The 14,183-nt window shown below is 37.1% G+C and overlaps 1 protein-coding gene across 2 annotated transcripts; it reads right to left on the bottom strand.

Annotated features, from left to right (window-relative positions):
* Positions 1-775: 775 nt before the first annotated feature.
* On the bottom strand, positions 776-13,842 carry LOC130862301 (zinc finger protein 431-like). Of its 2 annotated transcripts, XR_009055628.1 has the most exons (5): positions 13,718-13,842; positions 9,154-9,280; positions 8,890-8,950; positions 6,080-6,200; positions 776-1,020 (listed from the first exon to the last, which is right to left on the bottom strand). XR_009055628.1 is itself a non-coding variant. In XM_057751855.1 (3 exons), exons 1-3 carry the CDS (start codon positions 13,766-13,768, stop codon positions 8,886-8,888), a joined length of 243 nt encoding a protein of 80 aa, XP_057607838.1. In that variant the 5' UTR covers positions 13,769-13,842. The 2 variants fall into 2 exon arrangements, 1 of the variants encoding a protein (XP_057607838.1); XM_057751855.1 differs by lacking the exons at positions 776-1,020; positions 6,080-6,200 and having other exon boundaries at positions 8,886-8,950.
* Positions 13,843-14,183: the final 341 nt, after the last annotated feature.

Here is a 14,183-nt window from a genome sequence, read left to right as displayed (position 1 = left end):
TTCTACATGTTGACATCCAGTTATGCCAGAGCCGTTTGTTGAAGATGATTTATTTTTTCAATTGTGTAATTTTATCTTCTTTGTGAAAAATTAGGTGTTCATAGGTGTGTGGGTTAATATCCAGGTCTTCAATTCGATTCCATGGGTCAACCTCTCTGTTTTTATGCTAATACCAAGCTGTTTTCATTACTGTAGCTCTATAATAGAGCTTGATGGTGATGCCTCCAGAAGTTCCTTTATTGTATAGGATTGTTTTGGCTATCCTGTTTGTTTTTGTAGTTTGTTTTTCCATATGAAGTTGATTATTGTTCTTTCAAGGTATGTGAAGAATTGTGTTGGGATTTTGATGGGGATTGCATTGAATCTATAGATTGCTTTTGGTAGGATTGGCATTTTTACTATGTTGATCCTTCTTATCCAAGAATATGGGAGATCTTTCCATTTTCTGGTATCTTTTCAATGTCTTTCTTCAAAGACTTAAAGTTACTGTCAAATTGGTCTTTCACTTGGTTAGTGTTACCCCAAGATATTTTATGTTATTTGTGGCCATTGTGAAATCATTTCTCTTATTTCCTTCTCAGCTTCTTTATCATTTGTGTATAGGAGGGATATTGATTTTTTTGAGTTGATCTTGTATCCTGCCACATCACTGAAGGTATTTATCAGCTGTAGGAGTTTTCTGGTAGAGAACTTATGTACACTATTATATCGTCTGCAAAAAAAAAGAAAGTTTGACTTCTTCCTTTCCAATTCGAATTCCCTTGATCTCCTTTTGTTGCTTTATTGCTATTGCTAAAACCTCAAGAACTATGCTGAAGAAATGTAGAGAGCATGGTCAACCTTGTCTTATTCCTGATTTTAGTGGAATTTCTTTGAGTTATTGACACACCTTTATTCAGTTCTTGAGGGATGGTGTTTTAAGAAATGTTTGATATATTAGCATCTTTACAAGTTTCTTGAACCCTTCAACAGGAGTTGAACATGGTTTTTAGATAGACTAAGTCATTTTTAAGAGATTTCCTGTGGAAGAAGAAAAGAACTGATTTAGATGAGATGTCTCAGTACTTGTCCCTGAGGCCAAGGGTATCACCAAGTTGATAAGGACAAATTAACCATTTACTTTTAGGAACCAAACCTGAATTTAATTATCTTATTATAGAACTATATATTTTAATTTTGAATAGTGATTGCAGAAATTTATGATACAAATAATTATACAGTCTGAAAATATGAGATCCAACAAAGTCTTTTTGATAACTTGTATTTTTTTCAAAAATTTTTAAAAGATTGTTACAGCTATCAAGAAGCTAAACATGTAGAACAGAAATTTTGTATTTAGGCTTGAATCCTAATTCTAAGATAAATGATTATGGTTATACAAATACCCCCAAATCCAGGAAAATGTCATCAATAAAATATTCATATTGTAATACCTAATTATATAACTTTATACCTATGAGCTAAAAGATTTTTATTTCAGGTACATCTATAAGTTTTGGAATATGTTTGCCCTTGGGGATGAAGCATGTTGCTATAGAATTTCCATAATTGTTTTTCCTAACATATTTTCTGAAATATGTATTTATCTAAAAAGCTTAATACAGAGGTCATACTTTTCTCTTGGTGTAATTTATCCAGCAGAGAAGGAATAGGTGTTTTATTCTATTGGCTCTGAATGAGTGTAGTGATCTGATTTTAGATACTTTTTGTTTCCTGTTACTGACTAGACCTGCAAGGTGTGTACAAACACACTATGTAACAGATATAAAACAAAAAGCTACGTAAAGATGGAGAATACACAGAGTTTGGATTATGTATATTATTCTGTTTTCTTTGAATTTTTTAACTGTGAAGGAGCTAAGTACAGAGATATTTAATTATTTGGGCTGCTAAGCTAAACCAGCACAAATATATTATAAAGGTATCTTGACTTTAGAATTTGTGCTTAAGGATATGTTGCTTTGATTTGGAAAAGAGGTTCTTCTTTTGTTTCACAGAGGATGAGAACCTGTGGAATCCTCCCAGACTAATGTGATTTGATGGACCAAGAACCTCTGAAAGGTTGCCTTGAACACCACTCAAAAATTAGCTTGCCCAATAAACAGCAAGAAGTTGTTCTGACCGAACTACACCTGTATTACCAAATATTGTCTATAAATGTTTGTTTACATCTAAAGGGGTATATGCTATAGATTTGCATAGACATTAAGGACAACATTGAATAAATGGGACCTCCTGAAAATGAGTAGCTTCTGTAAAGCAAAGGACACTGTCACTAAGACAAAAAGGCAACCCACTGACTGGGAGAAGATCTTCACCAACCCTGCAACAGACAAAGGTCTGATCTCCAAAATATATAAAGAACTCAAGAAACTAGACTTTAAAATGCTAATTAACCCAATTAAAAAATGGGGCACTGAACTGAACAGAGAATTCTCAACAAAAGAAATTCAAATGGCCAAAAGATACTTAAGGTCATGCTCAACCTTCCTAGCGATAAGGGAAATGCAAATTAAAACAACTTTGAGATACCATCTTATACCTGTCAGAATGGCTAAAATCAAAAACACCAATGATAGCCTTTGCTGGAGAGGTTGTGGAGGAAGGGGCACACTGATCCATTGCTGGTGGGAATGCAAACTTGTGCAACCACTTTGGAAATCAGTGTGGCGATTTCTCAGGAAATTTGGGATCAACCTACCCCAAGATCCAGTAATACCACTCTTGGGAATATACCCAAGAGATGCCCTATATATGACAAAAGTATCTGTTCAACTATGTTCATAGCAGCATTGTTTGTAATAGCCAGAACCTGGAAACAACCTAGATGCCCTTCAATGGAGGAATGGATGAAGAAAGTGTGGAATATATACATATTAGAGTACTACTCAGCGGTAAAAAACAATGACTTCTCGAATTTTGCATGCAAAAGGATGGAAATAGAAAATACTATCCTGAGTGAGGTATCCCAGACCCAAAGAGAGGAACTTGGGATGTTCTCACTCATAATTGGTTTCTAGCCATAAATAAAGGACATTGAGCATATAATTTGTGATCCTAGAGAAGCTAAATAAGTGAACCCAAAGAAAATCGTATAGTCATCCGCCTGGAAAGGGGAAGTAGACAGATTGCAGGGCAAAAACTGGGAACTAGCGGGTGAGGTGGCTTGGGGCTAAGGAGAAATGCGATGAGAAATGTGAGAAGGGGAGGATGGGAGGAGCTTGAGGGATTGGGATGGTTGGGATATAGGAAGGATGGATACGGGAGCACCGAAGTATATATCCTAACTAAGGGAGCCATCTTAGGGTTGGCAAGAGACTTGACTCTAGAGGGGTTCGCAGGTGTCCAGGGAGATGTCCCCAGCTGGTACCTTGGGCAACTGAGGAGAGGGAACCTGAAATGACCCTATCCTATACTGATGAATATCTTACATATCACCTTAGAACCTTCATCTGGCGATGGATCGAGATAGAGACAGAGACTCAATTTGGAGCAACGGCCTGAGCTCTTAAGGTCCAAATGAGGAGCAGAAGGAGGGAGAACATGAGCAAGGAAGTCAGGACCACGAGGGGTGCACCCACCCACTGTGACAGTGGAACTGATTTATTGGGAGCCCACCAAGGCCAGCTGGACTGGGATTGAATAAGCATGGGTTGAAACTGGACTCTCTGAACATGGCGGACAATGAAGGCTGATGAGAAGCCAAGGACAATGGCACTAGGTTTCGATCCTAATACATGAACTGGCTACGTGGGAGCTTAGCCTGTTTGGACGATCACCTTCCTGGACCTAGATAGAAGTGGGAGGACCTTGGTCTTCCCGCAGGGCAGAGAATTTGGACTGCTCTTCAGTATCGAGAGGGAGGGGGAATGGAGTGGGGGGAGGAGAAGAGGAGTGGGGATAGGGAAAGGGAGTGGGGGGAGGGGCAATATTTGGGAGGAGGGGGAAGGAAATGGGAAACGGGGACAGGTGGAAATTTTAATTAAAAAAGAAAATAAAAAAAATAAAAAAAGAAATGTTCATTATGCCATCGATTCAGATTAAAAAAAATAATAAGAAGAAATAAATCATTCTTAAGAATGCCTGAAGATAATCGACTATTTATGTGTTCTTTCATGTCATAAACTACCTTTCCTCAAAATAAACAATTGATGTTGTTGGTGGTGTGCATGTGTGTATCTGTGTAAAAAAAAAAAAGAATACTTCCCATTTACTCTTCTATGAGTATGGTTCAGTATGGCTGGCTTTTTGTTTAGATGTTTGATCCGTTTGGACTTGAGTTTTGTGCATGGAGATAAATATGGATCTATTATCATTCTTCTACATGTTGATTATCCAGGTATGCCAGCACCATTTGTTAAATATGCTTTATTTTTTCCATTTTATATTTTTTGCTTCTTTATCAAAAACCAGGTGTTCTTAGGTATATGGATTAATATCTGTGTCTTTGATTCCGTTCCATTGGTCCTCCTGTTTGTTTTTATGCCAATACCAGGCAGTTTTCAGTACTGTAGCTCTGTTGTAGAGTTTTAAATCAGAGATTGTGATGCCTCCAGAAGTTTCTTTATTGTACAGGATTGTTTTGGCTATTCTTAGCTTTTTGCTTTTCCATACAAAATTGAGTACCATTCTTTCAATTCTGTGGAGAATTTAGATGAGATTTTGATGAGGATTGCATTGAATCTGTTGATTGCTTTTGGTAAGATTGCCATTTTTACTATGTTAAATTTACCTACCCAAGAGCATGGGAGATCTTTACACTTTCTGCTGTCTTCTTCAATTTCTTTCTTCAAAGACTTAAAGTTCTTGTCATACAGGTCATTCACTTGTTTGCTTAGAATTCCTCTGAGATATTTTGTGCTATTTGTGACTATATAAAGGGCAATGTTTCTGATTTTTTTCTCAGCCGACTTATCCCTGTGTAAAGAAGGGCTACTGATATTTTTGACTTAATTTTGTATCCTGCTTCATTACTGAAGGTGTTTATGAGTTGTAGAAGTTCCATGGTAGAATTGTTAGGGTCGCTTATATAAACTATCATATCATCAGCAAATAATGAGAGTTTGACTTCTTCTTTTCTGATTTCTATTCCCCTGATCTCCTTTTGTTGTCTTATTGCTGTAGTTAGAACCTCAAGAACTATATTGAATAGATATGGAAAGAGTGGACAACCTTGTCTTCTTCCTGATTTCAGTGGGATGGCTGTGAGCTTCTCTCCATTAGTTTGATGTTGGTTGTTGGCTTACAGTATATTGCTTTGATTATGTTTAGATATATTCCTTGTATCCCTGCTCTCTTCAAGATCTTTATGATGAAGGGATGCTGTATTTTGTCAAAACTTTTTTCAGCATCTAATGAGATGATCATGAGTTTTTTATTTTTCAGTTTATTTATATGGTGGATTATGTTGACTGATTTTTGTATGTTGAACCATCTCTGCATCTCTGGGATGAAGCTGACTTAATCATGTTGGATGTTGTTTCTGATGTGTTCTTGGATTCTATTTGCCAGTATTTTATTGAGTATTTTTGCATCAATGTTAATGAGTGAGATTGGTCTATAATTTTCTTTCTAGTAATGTCTTTATGTGGCTTGGGCATTAGGGTAATTGTTGTCACCTAAAGAGTTTGGCAATGTTCCTTCTGTTTCTATTCTGTGGAACAATTTGAAGAGTATCAGTATTAGTTCCTCTTTGAAAGTCTTGTAGAATTCTGAGCTGAAACCATATGATCCTGAGCTTTTTTTGGTTGGGAGATTTTTGATGAGCGTTTCTATTCCTTTAGCATTCATAGTTCTATTTAATTTGTTTATATGGTCTTGTTTTAAGTTTGGTAAGTGGATCGGCCCCAAAGCTACAAAGAAAACCTATCTCAGAAAAATATAAATAAAAATAATGTGCGTTGGTAGAAGATCTTGCCAAATCCTTTATAGTTAGACTTCCTTCAGTATTGGTTTTGCACGTCCTCAAAGAATACTGTAATATGAAAAGGCTTTAACAGATTGATTGTGAACTAAAAGCTTATTCTTGTAGAAAAACTACCATGAAATAAAAATAAATAACCACACTGACTATACTTACAGGGTTTCTTTGCAGCACATTTTCTCATGAATTTGAAGACTTCTGATATGTGCAAAGGCTTTACCACATTGGTCACATTCATATGTTTGCTTTCCAGTATGTGTTCTTTTTTTGAAGATTACTGTGATATGCAAAGACATTACGACACTGATTAAATTCATAACTTTTATCTCCAGTATGTCTTCTTATATAAGACGAAAGATTACTGTGACTTGCCAAGGTTTTAACACACTTATTACATTGTTCAGGTTTCTCTCCAATGTGTGTTCTTTTATGCCTCTAGGATGACTGCTTTGTGAAAAGACTTCATCACACTGAACAGATTCACAGAGTTTCTCTCCATTATGTGTTCTTTTATGCCTTAGAAGACTACTATGACATGTAAAGGCTTTATCACAATGATTACACTGATAATCTTTCTCATATATATATATATATATATATATATATATATATATGATTCTGATGTTAAAAGGCTTTAAAATACTGATTTACAATCACAGAGTTTCTCCTTAGTGTGAATTCTTTTATGTCTGCGAAGACTACTCAAATGTGTAAAGGCTTTATGACACTGATTACATTCATAGGACTTCTCTCCAGTATGTATTCTTTTATGTATTTTAAGATAACTGTGCTGTGCAAAGGCTTTATGACACTGATTACATTCATAGGGCTTTGCTCCAGTATGTGTTCTATTATGCTTCTGAAGGTAATTGTGTTGTGAAAAGGTTTTATGACACTGACTACATTCATAGGGTTTCTCACCACTATGTATACTTTTATGCCTTTGAAGATAACTGCAAGATGTAAAAGCTTTACCACACTGATTACATTCATAGGGTTTCTCTCCAGTATGTGTTCTTTTATGCCTGTGAAGATGACTGTGATATGTAAAGGCTTTAGCACACTGATCACACTTGTAGGGTTTCTCTCCAGTATGCGTTCTTTTATGCACCTGAAGAGTGCTATAACATGCATAAGCTTTATCACACTGATTACACTTGTAAGGTTTCTCTCCAGTATGTGTTCTTTTATGCTTCTGAAGATGACTGGGACGTGTAAAAGCTTTACCACACTGATTACATTCATAGGGTTTTTGTCTAGAATGTGCTCGTTTATGAATTCGTAGTTGACTGTGACATGCAATGGCTTTATCATGTTGAATATCTTCATAGGTCTTCTCTTCAAAATGAATTCTCTCATGCTTTTCAAAATGACTGTAATATGTAAAGGATTTAACACATTAACTATATTCAGAAGGTTACTTGGCACATATAAAAGCTCTACCACATTCATTACAATGATAACTCTTTATATCTGTATAAATTAATTTTTACATATTGTATCTATCTATCTATCTATCTATCTATCTATCTATCTATCTATCTATCTATCTATCTATCTACACATACATACATGTATGTATATAATGATCCTCCTGCCTGTACACCTCCACACCAGAAGAGGGCATCAGGTATTATTACAAATGGTTATGAGCCACCACCATGTGGTTGCCAGTGGGCCTTGGTCTAATTTTTTTCCTTTTTTTTTAAATTGATTTTTATTGAGCTCTACATTTTTCTCTGCTCACCTCCCTGCCTCTCCCTTCCCTTTCAACTTTCTCCCAAGGTCCCCATGCACCAAATTCACTCAGGAGATCATGCCTTTATCTACTTCCCATGTAAATTAGATATATGTATGTCTCTTTTAGGGTCCTCATTGTTGTCTAGGTTCTCTGGGATTGTGATTTGTTTCCTTGCTTTATGTTTAAAAACCACGTATGAGTGAGTACATGTCATATTGTTTAAAATCTGGGTTGCCTCACTCAAAATGATGTTTTCTAGCCTTGGTCTAATTTTAAAGAGGAGTTGGACCTAAAGTTTTTATCACTTCATTTAAACTCATGTTTTCCCCTACACTGTAGGATGATATTCATCTTTGAAGATGTCTTTCATAGTAAGAGCTTTCATTACATGGTTCATATTTATAGTCTTTTGTTTTCTATATGAGATTTTTCACATATGTGAAGAGAAATGGAAAAACTCAGAGCATTAAATAAATATTCAGAAACTGTCCAAGAGTGTGAGTCATACTACATTTACAAAGTGAACCAGGACAAACAGAAGTGTTTACAAATCCCTAGTACTCATGAGGCTTTTCTGCAGTGTTAGTTTGTTGATATATTCCCATTGAAGACTGAAAATCAATTGCTTGTAAAGTTGAATCTTAATCAATAAGTCTAGTCTAAATAGAGACTACTACGTATCTTCTAATTGTTCAGAGACAGATATTGATAACAAACGATTTTCACATTGCATTTCAATAGTTTGAATTTGATCCACATAGACATGTGCTATTAGGATTATGGTTTTTCCACAAAAATTGTCCCTTGACTTTCAGTTAAACTCAGCAAACCCATCACCAGTATATAAGTCACAGTAGCTTTCCTATGGACTATTTGCTTATTAGAAGGTTTTGGACAGATACTTATCATCTGCTCAAAGTGTACACCTATTGTGATATGAGTGCTATGAAACTATACAGATTGTCAGTTCTACAGCACAGCTCTCCCTCAGCTGGGATTCAACTGGTGATATCTGCTGAGGCACTCTTTCCTTCTCTTCTTTCTTATTTCCTTGCAAACATAACTTTCCTACCTGACATGGAGGTATTTGGTTTTTTGAGAATTTAATAATCATCAATACACTTTAAGCTGTGCTTATTTACATTGTTGTTTTCCTTTTAAAAATCCAGAACACATTAAACTTTCCTCAGAGGTATATTTATGTCAGCTTGCATATGTAAATTACCTGCCATGTCTTCTAGAACTTTGAGAATGCTCTTCAATAGCATGAACTTCCCAATTGTAGCCTAAAATATAATACCAGAAAATGTATGATATATTATTGGGAATTTTGAAAAATGTAAGTTAATATCTTCAATGAGCCTTAGCACCATGCATGATTTATTCTCCACACTCTTCCTCTTTCTCAATTTAAATTACAGAAAACTCCCAATAAAAAAGAAAAACTTGTTCTCTGATTTTAAAATGTGAAGTCAATTTCACACCTTACCAATAGTAGTGAGGTTCCTGAAGGTTTCCAGCATCACATCTTCGTAGAGATTCTTCTGGGAAGGATCCAGCAAAGCCCACTCTTCCTGAGTGAAGTTCACATGCACATCATCATAGGTCACTGCATTCTAAAATATCCCATACATGTGAAAACAAAAGGTGTGATACCAACAACACTGTAAATGTATACTTATTTGACAGATTAGTCATCTATTTCTGGTGTTTCTCACACTTATTTTATGACAGGGACATTATAATGTCATCATCACATCACTACAGAAGGAAACTGAATAGGAAGTTCACCTCTGTCATTTTTGCAATGTTTCAATGGGATATGCCTTGCAAGAGAAATGCAGTACTCAGTAAATGTCAGAGAAATTATATGACCTATTACTAACAACAAAAAATAATAGACATGTTGGGTGTATTGATTCATGCCTTTAATTCCAGCACTTAGAAGGCAGAGGCAGGTATATCTATCTTTTTATATTCTAGATTGATGTTTTTCAAGGGAGACAAGGTCAAAATATGTATTTTTGGCAAACACAGATGCCTGTAGTTGTACTGCAGTAAAATCACAAACTAACAATCCATGACCTTAAATTTTGTAATTTTTTGTGTATAGAACCAATTCAACCTCAATAATCCATCCAAATTTTGGGTCTTTGTTGTAACAGATCCTGCCATACCTGGAACAGAGTGTAAAGAGTCTAAGTATAAAATTGTTTACTTGAAATGGATAGAATACAAAAATAAGTGACGTTCCATCATTTTCCAGATAAACAACAATATAATTAGACTGTACTCAATAAAATCACACAATATAGATGACACCAATGATAAAAGGACACACAAAGGGAGATCTATAAATTTTCCATGGGCTGTTAACCAAGAACTACAAGATTCTAACAAAATAAAAATCAAAGAAGTCACCATGGGTCCTGCAGTTCTCTCCTTTTCCCATGATACAAAATGGCTTGAGCAAGAAGGGCTGTTCCACCAAAACTGAATAGATTTTTCTAGACGCCTTCAGGTGTTTCTCCATTGTAGAAAATACTTCTGACTACTAGAAGAATCTCATTCCCTTATGATAAAAAAAAGGATGTCTCTTCGGATCACTTAGAAACTATTTTGCTTCCTGTAATTGATGATTGGATGTGAAGAAATGAAGACCAAATCAAAACAAATGCAAGATAACAGTTATTTAAATAGACATTGTGTGGTTTGTATTATACAACCAAAGCAACTTGTTTTCCATGTGTGTATAAGTGACACACCAGATAAGATTGTTTCAGATTTCCTAGATCTGGAGTAACAGGTAGTTATAAGCCTCCAGACTTGGGTGCTGGTTTCTATATTCGGGTCAACCCCAAGAAGAACACTTGCTAAATGACATGCCCAGCCCACATAGTACGTTTTACCCAATAAACTAAAAGTATTTCACAGATTAACAAAAACCTAAATAAAGAAAGAAGTAGGTAAATGCTGCCTGGGAACCTGATGCATCAGTATTAAGATTTTTGGAATGTGACCAGGTAGGCTGCCTGCAGACCTTCCTTCCCCACTATCTGTTACCTAAGACCCAATACCCAGGGTTACCCCTAGGGCTGCAACAGATCCCCAGCTATAAATTCCTCTCACTTGTCCCTGTCTCTGTGGATTCCAGAGAACATCGTCACCGGCCCATCCCTTCTTGTCTTTCTTCCGTGTCCCCACTACAACTGATTCAGACACCCTCCAGCTCAAATACTCACCGCATCCGCCAGATGACCAGGTAAGCTATTTGCATATCTACCATATTATCCGTTACCCTAGGTCCAGTTTTCACACTTACCCCTAACGTTGGACTAGAACACAAGAGACGGCTTCCCATTACCCTTACCCTTTCTCCAGGCCTCCGATAAAGACCTAGGAGAATCTCCCACTGGCTTCCCCTTCCTCTAGCTTCCAACACCAGCAAGGATTCTCCTCTGAACACACCAACCAAGGTCAGTAAAAAAAAAAAAAAAGGCACTGCTCACCAACTACACGCTCTGAAATTCCAGGGAGCAAACAGAAACCTAGGGAAAAAAAAAAAAAACTCCTATCCAACCAAGACTTTCCCAGAAATCAGCACCTAGACTTAATTCCTCCAAACCCAGATTCCTAGACACAGGAACATAATCCACAACAGCCAGGGAAGTATGTCACAACAAAGCCCGGGTATCCTATCTCGGCTGCTCCTAATATTCCAACAGGGCTGAACGATGACAAAAAGACATTACAACTATATAAAGATGGCAAAGGCTCTTAAAAGGAAAATTATTAAGTCCCTCAAATAAATTCAGGGAAACAAAAAAAAAAATGTAGGAAACAAATAAATCCCAAAATAAAGAGAAAAAAACCAATAGTTGCAGAAAATTAATAAATCTTTTCAAGACCTGAAAATGAAAATGGAAGAAATAAACAAAGTGAGGAAATCCTGGAAGGAGAAGAGAACTGTCTTGTCAGCGCTGGGCTCAAAGTCAGGATCAGGTGTTCACAGCAATGTTCACTTTCATACAGGGAGACAAGCTTCAGCTAGAGGGGATGTTGACTTAGTCCAGTATTTTCCAATTGTCCTGATGCTGTGACCCTTGTTATAAGTTGCTATTGTAGTGGTGTCCTCCCCCATTATCGCCATTGCTAATTCATAACTGCAATTTTGCTACTGTTATGTACTGTATAATAAACATCTGTGTTTTCTGATGGACTTAGGTGACTCCTGATATAGGGTTTTGACCATGAAGGGTCATCACCCATAGACTTAGAACCACTATTCTAAAATGATATAAATATATAAATACATAGATAAAGAGCAATTAAGAAAAAATGAAATTCTTAATGACTAGGAAATGTGTGGAAAATAGACACAACAGAGCTTAGAGCAGTAATGCATTTAAAAATGAAATTTAAAAAACGTTATCAATAGTTGACTTGTTAAAGAGATAAATATAACTGGAAGAACACTTAGCTAGAATGACTGAAAAAGAGTGGGCACTTTCATTGTAGAGAGAATGTCATCTATAAGAGACTGTATGACTTTGTCTCATGGAAAACATGACCTGCCGAGTGCTTTAAGTTGACAAAGAGTGACAGTCAATGGCCTACATCTCAAACCTCTCAGGTGACCTTACTGTGTCAACCAGGATTGCACACATTGCATGGGAGAGAGTTCACTAATTGAAAATTAAATATTTATTGGTTAAAGCTACCCTCCCTAAATTCTATTCTCATCAATTACGTTTATCTTTATTCACGTGGAAAGAATTAATACATGCTGGGAAATACATAGAGTCACTCACTGTGCCCCTTCACATCCTTCGTTGTGATGCAGAGCTCTGAGCTCACTGCTAAAACATTAGTCTGTGATCTCTATCTATTGCCTAGTCTGTTTCCCCCTGCAGTACACACAGGACACTGCTCCTCCTCTTCTGGTCTGTAGGGAGAGCCAGGCTCCACATGCAAATCCTTTTACTCTTCCTGCAATTGACAGTCCACTCTGTGATTCAAACTGATAATTTTAGGACTCTATAAGGGTGTATTCCAAAAACTTAGGGTGCTTAGTCAGAGGCCTAGCAAGGGCAATTTCCTCTGGGACTATCGACAGAGTTCAAATCAGTCTCAATCAACATTGAAGACCTTGTCTCAAAATTGAAGACTGCTTTTCAAAATGGGTTAAAAGGCAGCTGTTTAAGAATTGATATGTTTTATGTCACAACAGGACTTAATGTTGGTTGTGACCCATTAATGCCCCCTTAAGGAGCATGATAGAGGCCTGCTCTTTGAAGTAGGGGAGGGGGACTTTTGGCCCAGAGTAAATCAATGTTTAATCTTTTTTTTTTTTTTTTTTTTTCTGGGAATGTAGCTAATGGCTGATTAATGCTGGTTAACAAATATTTACATTTTATCTTACTAACCTCTAACAGGCGTGGTTAGCAAACTACTTATTTTGGGGGTATTTGCGAGACAGTTCTTTCGCTAAATTCTGCTTTATGGGACTTCATGTCTCTCTAAGATTTCGTAAATGCTTACACCATCAATACTATTACCACCAATTCTACTCTTCTACATCAGTTTAGCAGGGGAACGCTACTCTACATAGGACGTATCATTTAAAAGTTCCACAAAATCAACCCAGATGGATCCTAAACCTATATGCTAAATTTTACAAGTTCAGATCTTCTTGGAAGATACAACAGAGACCAGGGTTCTCCGAGTTTGTCAATCGTGCCTTCCATATTGACAACACAAGTACTCAGACAGCAATATTTCACAGTAAAGTCAACAGGAGGGACATTTCTAAACACGATTACATTCCCCAATCTTTTCACAGATGCAGCCTGCGGAGTTAAATTATTCGGAAACAGCTGCCCTGGTCCAGGGAACGATAACGAACACAGCGAACAAGCGCAGCAATGCAGGAACGAACACGCCAAATTCAGCGTCTGCCCACTAGCTCCCACCCGGATAAGGGAGGGAAACACGGGCGTCCGTGGATCAGATGGCTGCTCCGCAGAGTTTGGGGACATCGGTCCCTCACTCACCACGGAGTGCCAAACTTCCTTGTTTGATGACAGACGCTCATAGTTCACCATGGTCCGACTGCACAGCTCAACCGTGATCCCCACACCTGGAACCCAAGACGCAGCAAACAGGTAATTTGCGACTTCCTCAGGAGTGCATACTAGCCAGGAAACAGGAAGAACCCTCCCATCTGACAAGCGCATTCGCTAGTGGCTCTGATTGGCTAAATGGTGCTGGAGTGACAGGACATAGTGAGCTGAATGGAACAACACAGGGGTTCTTGGCCCTAGCTTTGCTTCTAAGCTCAGACCTATCCCAGATTTGCTGGGAATTTGTGCCAAATTCTACGGCAAGTCTCTTGTTAATGTAAAGCAACGGGTTCTGTTTTAAAACTAAGCATGCATAATCAGAAGGAGGCTAATCAGACAATGTTGCACAAAACAAACAGCGTAACTTAAGAATATAATTAAAAATGTTTGCAGTGGC

Source organism: Chionomys nivalis, chromosome 19 (genome assembly GCF_950005125.1).
Source record: "Chionomys nivalis chromosome 19, mChiNiv1.1, whole genome shotgun sequence".
Classification (NCBI taxonomy): Eukaryota; Metazoa; Chordata; class Mammalia; order Rodentia; family Cricetidae; genus Chionomys; species Chionomys nivalis.
This window is presented reverse-complemented; position numbering and strand designations above follow the sequence as displayed.

Bases quoted from the DNA above. Each gene is read 5' to 3' on its own strand.
- LOC130862301 (XM_057751855.1), bottom strand. From the start codon at position 13,768: ATGGTGAACTATGAGCGTCTGTCATCAAACAAGGAAGTTTGGCACTCC. The intron at 9,281-13,717 runs GTGAGTGAGGGA...GGGATATTTTAG, and splicing joins AGGAAGTTTGGCACTCCGTG to AATGCAGTGACCTATGATGA. The intron at 8,951-9,153 runs GTAAGGTGTGAA...ATTATATTTTAG, and splicing joins CAGGAACCTCACTACTATTG to GCTACAATTGGGAAGTTCAT.